The sequence below is a fragment of the Planococcus citri genome, chromosome 5 (assembly GCF_950023065.1).
Source record: "Planococcus citri chromosome 5, ihPlaCitr1.1, whole genome shotgun sequence".
Classification (NCBI taxonomy): domain Eukaryota; kingdom Metazoa; phylum Arthropoda; class Insecta; order Hemiptera; family Pseudococcidae; genus Planococcus; species Planococcus citri.
This window is the reverse complement of record NC_088681.1, coordinates 14713411-14728252: the sequence shown is the minus strand read 5'-3', so window position 1 is coordinate 14728252 and position 14842 is coordinate 14713411. Positions and strand designations below refer to the sequence as shown.

Below are 14842 nucleotides of genomic sequence, written 5' to 3'. Positions count from 1 at the left end.
AACTTCAGCCCATATAACTTTTGCAGCTCGACTGTTTTGGACGATTACAGCGAAATTCCAGGGGTGAAAATTCACAAGTGCACCACTTTGATTTTTTTTGAGTCTCCAGCGAGTTTTCAAATTTCTCCAGGGATTTTACATTGCTCTTGAAGGGATGAAAAATGAACTTTGGTGCCTTTAACTACGGTTGCGATCTCTATCAGATCCCCTCTTGACCATTTTAGGAAATTACCGCGAAATTTCAGGGATGTGAGTTCAAAAGTGAATTTTTGAATTCTAGAAAATGTGAAAAAAATCAAGTTTCTGAACAAGGTATTCAACGAGGAGTTTTTAAAAAGTAATGTATCGTCAGGAGCTTCTATTCGATCACTCGACTCGAAAATAATTTAAATTTGACCTTTTGGCCCGTCCAGAGCTATTGTAAATTTCTGGAGAAAATCAAAAAATCGCTGAAACCTTTAGAATTGCCCAAAACTAGTAATAGGTAATGTTGATGTGTGGGAGTTGAATTGGAAGAATTATTCACATTGGTTCACTTTGCTCAAAAATCTACGCATACTTCAATAAAATGTTCAAAAATCACCCTTTTTTAAATCTTCAAAATTTTCAAAAATTCAAAAATGAACTTTTGAACTTGAACTTTTGGAAAGGGGGGTCATTACATGGTCTTCGGAGAGTGTGAGTTCAAAAGATTCCTTTATCAAGTCCAAAAATAAAAAAATGGTTACTATTAAACGTCTTAATTGGTATATTGATTCCTCAATCTCTCTTATCATTTATCAAAGTGGTTTCAGAAAGAAAAGATCTACCCTAGACCACCTCTTTAGTCTCCAAAAAGAAATTAGTTCGGCCTTCCAGAATAAAGAAAGTGTTCTTTCAGTCTTTTTTGATCTTGAAAAGGCATTTGATAAAGCCTGGCGTTATAAAATTCTCCAAAAATTACATTCCATTGGAATTAGAGGACATTTGGCTTACTTTATTCAGAATTTCTTAACAAACCGTACTTTTAGAGTAAGAGTTCACAATACATACTTAGAATTTTTTGAAATTGAAAATGGAGTCCCCCAAGGTTCAGTTCTTAGCACAGTCTTATTTATACTTTTGATTGCTGACATTTCCAATATTGTTTCTAGACCCATTTCTCTGAGAATCTTTGCTGATGATATAAACATTTCCTTTCGTTCAAATAACATTCAACTAGCTCTTCAAGTAATCCAAGAAACCCTTGAAAAAATTGAATCATGGGCAGATTCTAATGGTCTAACCTTCTCTGAGTCCAAAACTCACTGTATACTTTTCACCAAAAAAAATAAGATTCCTCCAGATCTCATTCTCAACTTCAAAGGACACTCTTTAGAATTCAAAACCACAACTAAATTTCTTGGCTTAACTTTTGATAGAAAACTAAATTGGACTCCTCATTTTCTAAAAGTAAAATCAGATATCATGAAACGCCTAAATCTGTTGAAAATAATCAAAAACACCAAGTATAAACCATCTCTCAAACTCCTACTTCACTTGTATAAATCTTTCGCAGTAAAATTGAGTATGGAAGCCCATGTTTTGCAAATATCTCAAATAAAACTTCAAATATCCTAAAAACAATTCAAAATTCAGCCCTAAGGATCTGTTTAGGAGCCCTCTATTCCTCTCCAATAGATAGCCTATATTGTGAAGCAGCAGAATTACCCCCAGATTTTAGAAGAACTCTCATAACAAACAAATTCATCTCAAATGCATCCACCAACCCTTCCCACCCACTGCAAAACTCAATTAACCCACCCAACCCCCAACATTTTGATCATATAGAAGGACCCATTTCCAATTTCATCACAATGTTGAATGATCTTCAAATCAATCCTAAAACTCTCATCCAAAAACCAATATCATACCCCCCTTGGCTTCTAAAACCTCCTCAAGTCAACCTACAGCTTATTAACTACCCAAAAAATAGCCACTCTCCATTAGTAATAAAACAGAACTATCTTGAACTCTTATCAGAATACAAAAAATTCAATCTTTGCTTTACAGATGGATCAAAAATACCAACACTTCACACAGGATATGCATACTCTATAAATGATAGAATTTCAAATTTTAAAATCCATAACTGTTCTTCAATCTACACTGCCGAACTCACAGCTATTTTCCACTGTCTCTGTGATATACTCACTTATGAATCAGAAAATAAGTCCTTCTTAATTCAAAGTGATTCCCTCAGCTCACTAACTGCTATCCAAAATCTTTTTTCCGATCACCTTCTAATTCAAAATATTTATAAAACATAAAACTTTATTTGACTTACAAAATTCAAACTTCTTCATACAGTTTATGTATGTACCCAGCCACGCTGGAATCTTAGGAAATGAAATTGTAGATATTAATGCAAAATCTGCCACCCCCTTTCTCCCCTTATATTTATCACAGCTGACGACCTCAAATCTATCTGCACCCAAAGCACACTTAAGAAATGGCAAAACTTTTGGTCTCTCCAAACCACAAACAAGCTCTTTCAACATAAAAAATTAGTTCATCCTTGGAAAAACCTCTCCCACTTAAACAGACTTGAAGAAATCATTATAACCAGACTGAGAATTGGCCACACAAAAATCACACACAATCACCTCTATGAAAAGGCCCCAAAACCCACATGTCAGTTCTGCCTGTCAGAACTTATATCTGTACAACACTTACTATTTCACTGTCCCTCCTTACATCAGCACAGATTGTCCCTACAAATAGATGAAAGATCCCTATTCATACCAGACAACCCTTCCGAAATTAAAAAATTCTTAGACCTAATTAAAAAACTTGACCTTACCAACTCGATTTAAATCTCATACGACGGGTGTAATAATCAAGTAATTTACAAACACCCAAAAAAAAAAAAAAGTCCAAAAATATACCTAATAATATCTATGGGTTTGAAAACTTCATAATCCTTACTTTAGGTTTCTTGCCATTTTCGCCCGAATCTCCATGATGTCTAATACGTAGCTTCTGCGGTACCCATATACTCAGGTACAAACAATCCTCGGACAGTTCGGTATTAGCGTTCCACATTTCTTCTCCCTCGAAACCGGGAAAATAATCGTAATTCTCTTGGTAACAGCTGTTGGGCGATTTGGTAGCGTTCAAGATACCTTCCCAAGGCTCGACCGGTACAGGTTTGCGGAAACGTAACGGTCCCGTAGGAGGTTTGGCGAAAGGTATACCGGTGAAAGCGTGTACTTCGTGATTGAGCACGAATTTCGAATACCCTCTTATGAGGCCGCTCTTGGTTTCCACTATCAAGGGATCCGATTGTAGGGGCTTTTTATGGCCAAGGTTATCTTTCGGTTCGCTGTGCGATTTACCATCGCAGCTCAGCATCAGCAGTAGAAACAAACAGATTGTTTGCAGCGTTCGGTACATGATTACGCCCTGTTTACTACGGTTAGCTCGATGCGAATCGCCAGCTGAAAATTGATTCTCATATCTTTCGTAAGAATCTGCAACAAAAAAAAAAAAAAAAGGTAACAAAAAATAAAGGTTGGAATAGACTTTTCACAATAAGTACGATGTGAGGCAGGTAAATGTATCGATTTTATTGCATAATATATTGTGAAAAAAAATAAGTAACAGAAATTATAACTTTTCATAAAAAGTTTCAACTTTTTACTATTGACCAACTTTACGAACACGTAATACCATAACCCGAATCGAATATCAAAAAAAGTTTTTTTCCAACTGTTTCGAAAACAAAATAGTTTCTAATCGATACCCACTACATGAAAATCCACGTACTTCGGGGGAAAATGCCTACACCAGGATAAGATATAGGTAGACTTTTCAACGAATCGAGCAACTGTAATGGTGGCGAAATGAGCGTAAACTTATTCGGTATTTATTCGAATAAAATCATATACTTTAAGTTGTTTCTGTTTCCTTATTAAAAAGACGAAAGAACATGTAAAAAAAAAACTGATGCGCGCCGCACTGACGTCGGTGGTAAAAATTTTCACCATTCTGCGACCTACTTTTTGTATAGGTAGCATTATATTGTAGGTAGGAATGTACTACATTGCAACAACATACCTACTATACGAGTATGAGGGGCGAACATGCTGACAGAAAAAATTACTATTACGAGACTTGTTGAGTTTTTGTTTAAATCAATACCACAAACAAGAAGGAGAGAATATGTACGAACATGAGGCATGCAGCTTTGCTTCTTGCTCAGCCCCAGCCCCCGACGTCGACACGTCTTTTCCAAGTACCTAACTCTTAATTACTCATTATACGACGCTGGCTTTTCAGACGCGCAATAATTACCGTGTTTTTACAACATCCTTGGCATTGTTACCTCGATATAGACTCCCTCTTTGCCTGTTTCAGTCATACTCGTCGTCATTCTTAAGTTAGGTATGCAGAGACAGAGAGAGATTTTTGTAATGTCGAAATTGCTGCTCTTCTTTCGTGGTTAGTTAATAATACTCGTAATAATGGTGAAAACGATGATGACGTCGACGATGTTGCTGATGATGGTGATGATGGTGATGGTGATGATGATGAGGTTTTGTGTACTAATAAGGTTAAACATCACGTTTAGGGGTGTTTTCCATTTTATGGTATCGTTATAGGTAGGTACGTATAATGGAATTTACATTGAGGGAGGTTCATCGTCGTCGTCGTATTCGATTTGAAAATTATAGGATATAGACGTTGGCAAGAACAATTGATAAACGAGACGTGTGTATCGAAACCTCGTGACTATTTATGTTATTCTTCGATGCGGAGAATTTATGGAATAATTTTGCTTATGAAGTGTTATTATTTCAACATTTACAGACCGTCGAGAGGGAGCAAAGGGGGCAGTTCGCCCCGGGTTCGCGTTTTCTGGAAGGGCCTGCAAAATAAGGATCTGTGTGGTGAAAAAAAAACATTGTTTTTTACATCTTGAAATTCGAATTTTCAAACTGGTAATTATTTCTTTTTCGAGTTCAAGATGGAAATTTCTAAAAAAAATCAAGTTTTAAAGCCAAAAAATAGACTCCTCGCAAAAAACATCGTTTTTATGCTCCTCGAAAAATAAATTTTCGAGAGCTTTCGCTGTTGCTTGGGCCCGTTCTATTTCATTTTTCAAAAATTTTAAAAGGCAAGAAATAAACTGCTCGTCCTCACATTTAAAAAAAAACACCGTTTTTTACCTTCAAAATACAAATTTTTGAAAACTTTTGCCATCATTTCTCTCGAACCTGTTCTTTCTTCTTTTTCAAAATCAACACATCATTTAAATTCTAAAATTTTAAGAACCAAACAAAAAAATAAACTTCTCGTAAAAAAACTCGTTTTTAGGCCCTCTAAATCAAAATTTTTAAAATTTCTCGCGATTACTTCGCTCGGGTCAATTTGTTTTTCGTTTCAGAATGAACAAATTTCACATTTGAGGCCTCTAAAAATTCAAAAAATAAAATAAAAATTCTCATCGGTCTTATGAATTATTATACTAATTGGCAAAACTTGATATTTTTCTCCCACAACAGTCGAACCCTCCCCCCCCCCCACCAAGAAATCCCTCAATATAGCTTCTGCTTTGGGAAAGAGACCTATAACATGATATTTGCTCCGGCTCCAAATACAGGGTTATGGTGGCTCTTATTTCGAAGTTTCGCTTTTTGCGATCGAATCCCCCTCCCCCACTCATCCATGAGTTGCTGGATTTTATTTTTTAAACAAAATAGTTCCCTATTTTCTGATTTCCCATCAACTTAAAAAAAATTGTTTTACGGGCTCCTCAAGTTGAGAAAATGAAAAAAACTGCAAGGTTATAGGGTGGCTCATATGTATTTCGAAATTTTGCTTGTTGTGGTACAATCCCCCTCCCCCACCCCTCTCCCATTAGTAGTTGGATATTATGAGAAAATAATTCTATATTTTCTGATTTATTTTCTGATTTCCCATCAAATTCCACAAAATGGTTCTAGGAGCTCCTCAAATTGAAAAATTTTTTTAATTAAGAAATTCAAATTTATCGAATTTTTTTAAATTTCTGCATCGGAATCCTTCTAAATAATCCATTTTCCAAGAAAACTCTCCCCTTTGGTCCTCCTCCTTCAAGTAAAAAAATTTTTGAAAAAGAATAAAAATCGAAATCGTCGGAATTTTTTGAAAACTTTCCATTTCTGTGTCCAAATTTTATAAAATACCTAATCTTATTTTAAAGAAAGTATCTTCCTTGGCCCTCGAAAAAAAATTGGAATCTTTATAATTAAGAAAGCCCTTTAAAATTAAAAAACATACCTACCTACCTATACCTACCTACTTACCTAAAAAAAAAAGTCTGTAAAAAATTTTTATTTTTGCTCAGAATCCTTCAAAATAATTTCCTTCTTCAGGAAAAAACCCCCTTTGGTCCCCTAAGCAATGTTAGTCTCCAGATACAGAGCCCCTTAGCGCCGGAAAATATATTTAAAAAAATGAAAAATGTTAACAGGGTTTAATTTTAGATTTTTTTTTAGCTTGAATGGCAGCATAGAGGACCAATATTGTTTTTGAGGCGAGGGAGTTTAGGAATTCTGTCGAAAAATATTTTGACCAGAAATGAAAAATTTAAGTATTATTATTTGGGGGGGCGTACAAGGGAATTGACGTTGTTTAGTGGGCGAGGAGATTTTTTTATACGATTATTTAAACAAATTTTGTAACAAAAATGGGGAATTTCCGGATAAATTGGATTTTTAAATATTTTTTTCAACTGGAAGGCCTCCAGCACGACTCGAGTCCAAGTTGGGAGATGGCAGACTAGAATTTTTGAGAAATTTCTTAGTTCACTTGTATATGGAGCCCTCTACCTACATCCTACTTTGCAAGTACATAGTATAGTGAAGGATCAAAACTAAGAGAACAAAGGAGGATTCTTCTTGAAAATGAGGTAAAAAAATTCATGACGCAGAAATTGAAAATTGAAAAGAATTTACCTATCTACTTACATTATTTATTTTATTTTTGGAATTTTCCCAATTTTAAGAGGCTCTATACATATAAGAGGACCAGCATTCCTGGGGGGGGGGCTCAATGAGGCATTCTATTGAAAAGGAAGTTAAGGAAGTTATTAAGAAAGATTCTCATCAAAAATTTTAAAAAGTTTTTTTTGGACTTCAATATACGTACTAACGTATTCTTTTTGTCCAATTTTAAGGGTACTCCGTACAAGGGGATCAACATTGTTTGGGGGACCAAAAAAAATTCTTTCTTGAAAAGGGAGTCAAGTATTTAGAAGTGCTCTGACACAAAAAATAAAATTTTCAAAAATTGCTTACTTAATGATTTTTTCCACATTTTTTTGGCAACGAGGGGGGGGGGGACTCCATACCAAAGGACTGAAATAGTTCGAAGGATGGAAACGAGGGTTTTTTTGAAAAGAGGATATTCGACGAATCCTGATGCAGAAATGGGACAATTTTGAATAAATATAATTTTTTCATTTCTTGCTTCTAAAGATGGGATGGGCTATGGAGAAAATGCAAAATAGGGAATAGTTTTCTAATACACGCAGTCAAGTATAATTATCTTCATTTAAAACTGTTTTAACGAGGATTTTTTTTTTGAAAAATTTAAATTAGATTTAGGTAATATGAATGGTGGTGAGCTGGAGTCGGAATTGTTTTTGATTTCAAAAATATAAAAAAAAACAATATGCAATTTGAAGAAATAAAAAATGTGTAAATGATTTAGGTAAATTTTAAAAAATTCATAGGTACTCAATCAACCTTATTATTTGCATTTTTATCGAAGAACGCTTGGTTGTCCCAGAAAATCAAGGCTTAGATATCCAACCATTGAGAAAATAAGCAGAAATACGTATTGAAATTTTAATGAATCACGAAATATGCGCTTTGTTTACTTTTCTCATAGGTACTTAGCTCTTTTGTAAAATGATGCGTTGCATGCGTTTGCGAATATGTTTGTTTAGTTCTTTGTTCATTTATTCCTTCCTCCTCTTCCTCTTTTTCATCCGACAAAAGTTCTAAGGAAGTAATTTGGAGACGATAATGCAAAGTTGTGAAAATCAAAATTGATTTGAAATTTTGTAATTAGAGGAACTATGTGAATTCCAAAAATTCGTTGAACATTTCATAATTTGAAGGCAACCAATATGTGACCCGCTCTGACAAAACCGACCATTTCGACAAAATTTCAAAAAATGTTTTTTTCTCAAAAATCTGATCTTTCAACCCTTGAAACTCATTTTAAACATCATTATTTTGGACACTTTTTTTTGTCGAAACGGTCGGTTTTGTCAGAGCGGGTCACATATGGAATTTATTAAAATAGATTTGAAAATTTGTAGGTCTGACAAACAATGTAAAATTTTGTAATTTAGAGGTAGGTATTATTGCAAATACAGAAATTATTCTGAAATTTTGTTGTCATGGGTACCTAACTCTGAAAAACAGTTTGTTTTTTTTTTTTTTGAAATTACTTACACCAAATTTTACATTTTTTTTTTTTTTTTGAGAACTATCCAAGCGATTTGCAAATTTTCAACCACTCAGTAGAACCCTAATAGTGGTCTTGGATTTTAATGGCAATGACCTAGGTCGACGCAGAATTCTAAATATTATCCTCCAAAACTGAACCATTTTCCCTAGAACAGGTTGGGTAAGGGCGAGAGCGAAAACATAACGATTTTTTCGAAAATTCTCGCTTCTTAAAAATTCATATCTTTCCTCTAGAACCAAACTTTTTTCTGAGAGACTTTCAAAACTAAAAATGAAGGTCTTCATCTCAATTTGGCCAAAATTCCCAACATTTTTTCTTCTTGTAATCAACCCTATTAAGTATATCTACCTACATCTAGAGGCGTGCCTAACGAGGTTGGTGGAGGGTGTCTCACCCTTCTCGCCCCCCACCCCCAACAGACAGAAAAATTTAGGCGAAAAGTAGGTAATTTTTAGAAAAAAATGGCTGGTTTGGAAACCGTTGGGAAATCTGAGAAAATTGGGAAGAAATTGTGTAAACAGAGAAAATCAAAAAATTGCCAACAACAATAGGTTTCTACTTCTTGAATCATAAATTTTCGAAAGTTTTTCACCCTCGCAAAATTTTTCTTTTTCTTTCTCCGGCCAAAATTGAAAAGTAGAAAAATTGATTTCTCATACCAAAAATAATAGATATTGTTTTACTTATTTTAGTCAAAACTGCTTGAAAATCCCAATTTCTACCAAAATATCAAAAAATATCCCACTTTTCAACGTAAATTCGAAAACAATAATTTCTAATTTTTGCCAAAATTGTTTGTTTTTGAAAGTTTAAAAATTTTGTCCTGAAAAAAATGAAGAATTGTGAATTTTTGAGACCAACTTTTTGCATCATCAAAAACTCAAGAATGATGTTGTTTAACGTTTGTCTGGCCGAAGTTGAAGGGTTGAGAAACTGACTTCTCACATCGAAAATTATGTGTTGTTTTTTTTTTTGAAAAATCATTAATTTTTGAAATCTTTTGCCTTCGCTTCGCTCGAGCCTTTATTTCTGTTCTTGCAACTACATATTAGGTATAATTTCCTGAAAACTATTGTTAACATTTTTAAATGTTGAGGTCATAAAAATAAACATTTTGCATCCGTTATTTTACTTTTCGAATTACTCATCAATTTTTTCAAAGCTTTTGCTCTCGCTTGGCTTGGACAGATTTGAATTCTACTTCACAATTTTTCAAAAATTTTCAATAATGAAAAATCAACTTTGGAAATTTAAGGGTTGGAACCGGTGTAAAAAAAAGTATCAATAACCCCAAAATTTTGGCTTTGAAACTTCTTATATCGAAAATGATTTTTTTTTACTTCGCAAATTGTAAATTTTCTGAAGCTTTTCGAACACGTTCTGTTCTCTTTTTGAATTTGATTTCAAAAGGCCAGAAAGTTGAAAAAAAAAATACAAAAAAAATGTCAAATTTTTCATTTTGGATTTCGCCTAAGTACCTACCTACCAACCTCGAAATAGAACAATAGTATTTTTTGTCAACTTGTCAAGTGCAAAAAGCATCATTTTTGTACATTTGAAAGTTAGTTATTCTACATTTTTGTGTCCCTCTCCCTTCCAAAATTCGTTCGAAGCACATTTGGTTAATTAGCGTGAAAAATACTGGGGGGGGGGGTCTGGGGTAAAAAGTTCAGAAAATAGTCGTCCCCTCTCCCCTCACCACTCCAAGACACATCATTTCGTCACACCTCTGTGTATATCCACTCACGAGCCAATCTGTAAAAAGCCCTTGTACTTTCATGGTGAGTGATAGTGTGGGAGGAATGGGCAGGGGGGAGGTTACAATATGAAAACAATCAAGTATAGGTACTGCAATTCGAGTATTTTAGAAATCTTCCACTACCTACATCGTATTGCATATCGCTATCTGTGGCTTTTTATGGCCAGGGAATGCTAAGTGATCAGCTGTGAGAATACCATACCTTTTCGTATACTAATCTATAAATACGCGTAGTTGTACATAACGATACTCACTGTGACGAGAAAATCGGCACGAAATCTCAATCGAACCGATCCGGCCAGAGAAGGAGATCAATCTGAGTCAAATCCTACGTCATCCGCCTCACGATGATCGTCCAGTTCATCGTTTATGGTCGTAAATTCACGTAAAACTTCAGTATTCGATCACTCGTCGAACGAACATAATTACGAGTGAACGATCCGATAACACGGGGCAAACAGCGGACATGAAAATAGATACTCGATTAACGCATCCGGCACGCTAATACGATTTCATCGACTGCTGCTGCAGATATCTCCATTTCATAGATGGCGAGTAAAGATGTAGTAGGAGTGCAAAACATGCATATAGATAAGAACAAATTAATTCTAGGAACACCAAAAAAAAAAAAAACAACAATAACGAAGAATAAAATAACGAGTGATAAAAAATGATGGCAACTTGTGCTGATATGCAACGATTACGAATTCGACGCGCAATTTGTAGCGTACATCGACCAAAAAAAAAACAAAAAAAAGAAGAGATTATTTACGTAGGAAAAATTTATACAGCATCGAACAACGAGAACGAAACGATTCGACAATACGAGCTGATAAGAACTCACTAGGGCGAAAAAAAATTACGTAAATAAACAGATGATAATGAATATATACGCGATCTACGACGAGTACACGTACGTAAGACTATATAATAATGATATGTTGGGAAACCGGTGGTGGTGCGATTGGAAAGTAGTACGTACGATTCAGGTACGTGTACGTAGCTCTAGGTGAATAAAGAAAAAAAATAATAAAAAAAATCAACAATCTGACGACTCGAACACCCGAACGGCTGTGTGTGCGTTAACGACGACGGCGACGACGACGAAGAGTATCATGTTGGCGAAAACCCGAACGACTGGCACCGTGTAGTGTACCTACAGCAGGATTCGGGGATGGTGAAAAACGGCTAGCGTAAAACTCCCGACACGGATAGTAAAACGACGACTAGGACTAGGACGTGGCGGTGGCGACGCCGGAGCGAGAGCGAACGACGAAGAGAGCGCAGCAAAGGCAGCAGGCAGGCAGGCAGCACAGGCAGCAAGAAGAAGAGGAGAGGTGTACGGACGGCGGCTTGATCCTTAGGTAAAGGCGCAGGGTAAGGAAGCGTAAGTGCCCAGAAAAGGGAATTCGGCTATCCGGCAATTGAAGCGAGAAAGGATTCGGCAGAGATAAGGGAGGAGACGCGGCCAGGGTAGGGATGGTCGAGAGAGCGCAGCGGTGCAGCGGTGGTGGTGGTGATGGTGGAGCCGGGTCCGATGGGATTTACAAAGTATATGTGGGGGGGGAGGGGTAGAGGGGAACGAGGGGGGTGGCAGCGGAAAGCCGCGCCGAGGCGCGAAGGGATCGGCAACCGAATACAAAACAAAGGAGTAAAGGATAGACTGTAGTCCTGCGTATCTTACCGCGCGGTGGCCAAGGTCGTAGTAAAACTTTAACGTAATTTTTGACAGCCTTCGGCGATGATGGGGAATATAAGAAAACTCAACATCGATTTATAAACACATCACATAGGGGCGTGCTTTTATAAAACATTTTCGCCTGCTGCCTGCTGCCTGCTTTGCCTCTGCCTGCTTTGCCTCTGCCTGCTGCTACTACGACGACGATGCCGATGCAGCGCCATATATATGTATAGCGACCGAATTTTACCCAAGTACGCCGAGCCTAGGCAGCACAGGCTTATAGGCCACCCGGCGGGTAATATTTTATTACCGCATGTCGGATTATTAGACCATACGTCCGAAGTCGTTAAAGCCATCTCACATATACGTATAGGACTAGGATAGGGGACCCGAACCAGGTCCCAGTAGCCACGACTCGCGCGTCAAAACACCAACTACCTTGCCCTGCTCTTTTACCCCTTTCATATCGTGTTGTTGGGAAAAATTCACCAAGTCGAATCAAATTACAAACGCGAGTGAAATTAACCACAATACTTACAGTAAGTAAAGAGAAAGGGTTTCTATGTATATTTCTAATCACGAGTACTGAGGTGTGCCTTATACTGCAAAGTTGGAATTTTCCACCACCTCCCCTTTCCAAAGTTCTTACCTCGGATGAGAAAATAATTCCTTATTTTTTATTTTTCCTGTAACTGCAATAAACTGGTGATGGTAGCCCCCCCCCCACCAGTTGAAAAAAATCCAAAAAAAAAAGATTGAAATTCACTTCATCAAAATTCGTTGTTCTTGCTTCAGAATTTTTCTAAACAATCCCTTTTTTCAATAAAACACTTTCCGCAGCCCTTCAAATCATATTGCCCCCCCCCCCTCTAGAAAGAAGTGTTCAAAAATTGAAAAAAAAAAATATCAGAAAAAGTGAGAATAAATCAAAATCTGGAAATTTTTTTGAAAATAGTCCTCATTTAAACATTAGATTTGTTCTACATGACCCTCTTTTCAAGAAAAAACCTTCATTGAACTCCCAAATGATGTCGACTCTCTTGTATGAATCCCCCCTCTCCACAAATTTGGGGAAAATATGTAAAAAAAAGATGAAAAATTGATGTCTGTGGAAATTTTTTGAAAATTTTTCATTTGTGGGCAGAATCTTTCTAAATAAGCAGAGTTTTAAGAAAAACCATCCCTCTGTTCCAAATGCTGTTTGTTCCCTTATTTAAAGCCCCTCGAAGTCGAAAAAAGATATAACTATCCCCCCTCTCTAAAATGAAAAATTGATATCTATACAAAGTTTTTGAAAATGTTTCGTTTCTGAGCAGAGTACTTTTAAATAACCACATTTTCAAGAAAACCCTTCCCTTGGCCCTCCAGATGATGTTGACCAATTTGCATGCAGCTCCCAAAGTTGAAAAATATCAAAAAAAATGAAAAATTGACGGTCTGTATAGGTACAAATTATTTTTTTAAAATTTATCTCCAAGCAGCGTAACTACCTACTTTTAGATAGTTATTTTTCAAAAAAAGCTTTCCCTTGGCCCCCCTCCCCAACAATGTTGGTAACCTACACAATATTAGGGTTGATCGAAAAAAAAACATGTTGCAAAAATTAAAGTACTTATGTTGGAGATTTTGAGTTGAAATGACTCCAAAACAATTTCCAACAGCTCCCCCCCTCCATACCTCTGCGGTGGAATCGTGGGATTAAACAAAAAATTTGGATCAGAATATTATAAATAATCACTACTTTTGTCTTCAAGTCATCACGTTCGAACCTATATTGAAAAAAACGAATAGGAAGGGGGGCTCAGGAAATTGAAAAACTCCTAAAAATCCCTGCATATGAGAATTCAACCCCTCTATTTTTGAAAATTCAAGTTTTTTGGTTTTTCTTACTCACCTATACTGTTTAAAAGGGCCCAAATTCCAGTTTTTTACCGTGTGTGTGGGGAGGGGAGGAGAAATAATTATTGAGTAATGCTTTTCTGGTGAAAAAAAAACATATCTAAGGAATAGGATGTAAAAGCATGTAAATTGTCAACTTTTTTGATTTCCTGTCTTATATTTTGGGTAAATCTGAATTTCCATTTTTCATCATGATGATGGAAGGGGGAGATCAAAACTTTTGAAAAGTGGTTTTCCGATGAAAATTTGCCAAGTTCAAGCAGTAAAAATTGAATTTTTTTGAGACCTTGGAGGGCTTCAAATCACTCAATTCCTGGTTGTGGGAGGGGGAGAGGGAGGGGGTGAAATATTCGGGGAATTTTTCTTTATATCTATATGAGGACAACTTAAAGGGGCGAAGTAAGTAAACAAAAATAGAAAAAAATATTTTCAGGAACACGTAATATTAATTGTATAAAAAGCCACATCAGTGGGATTATGTTAAAAGAAGAAAACATGTCAGTTAGAAGTCCCAAGATGCCTGATAAAATCTCAGTTTTGGAAACCAGGACTTTTTCAAGTAAGTATTTGAAAAATTACGAAGGCGGGGGTAGCGAAGTTTTACGCCAGAAAATTAATTTCAACACCAAATTGATCACAATTTAAACTCCTCCTGGCGCAGAAATACTAATACGATTATAATGGAAAATTGTCATTATTGGTATGTTTCATAATTTGTAGGATCATCTGAAACGTTCATAAAGCCAATAAAAAAGTATATACCTATCCAAAATGGATACCAACCAAAAAAGTACCTAAGCTTATAAGTTTTTCGAGCTTTCAAAATTGACTATTTGAAGTCCTGAGACGCTGAACAAATTTTAGATTTGAAAAGCAGGGCTTTTTGAAATATTTTAACAAGAATGGGAGAGGGACAGAGATGAGTAATGAAGTTGTACATTTGAAAATCCATTTCAGTATCACTTTTGATTTCAATGACACTCCTCCAGGCGCAGAAATGTATTTAGGAAACTTATTAT

At 35.9% G+C, this 14842-nt stretch overlaps 1 protein-coding gene across 1 annotated transcript in view; it reads right to left on the bottom strand.

The window, feature by feature from the left end:
- LOC135847064 (acetylcholinesterase-like) overlaps positions 1-11471 on the bottom strand; it is an 83043-nt gene extending 71572 nt beyond the window's left edge. Inside the window, exons 1-2 of the mRNA XM_065366460.1 lie at positions 10498-11471; positions 2947-3491 (exon numbers count right to left, since the gene is read on the bottom strand). Of these exons, the coding sequence (XP_065222532.1) occupies positions 2947-3414 (468 nt within the window). The 5' untranslated portion in view covers positions 3415-3491; positions 10498-11471. The remainder of the gene's footprint in view (positions 1-2946; positions 3492-10497) is intronic.
- Between the last annotated feature and the right edge of the window lie 3371 nt (positions 11472-14842).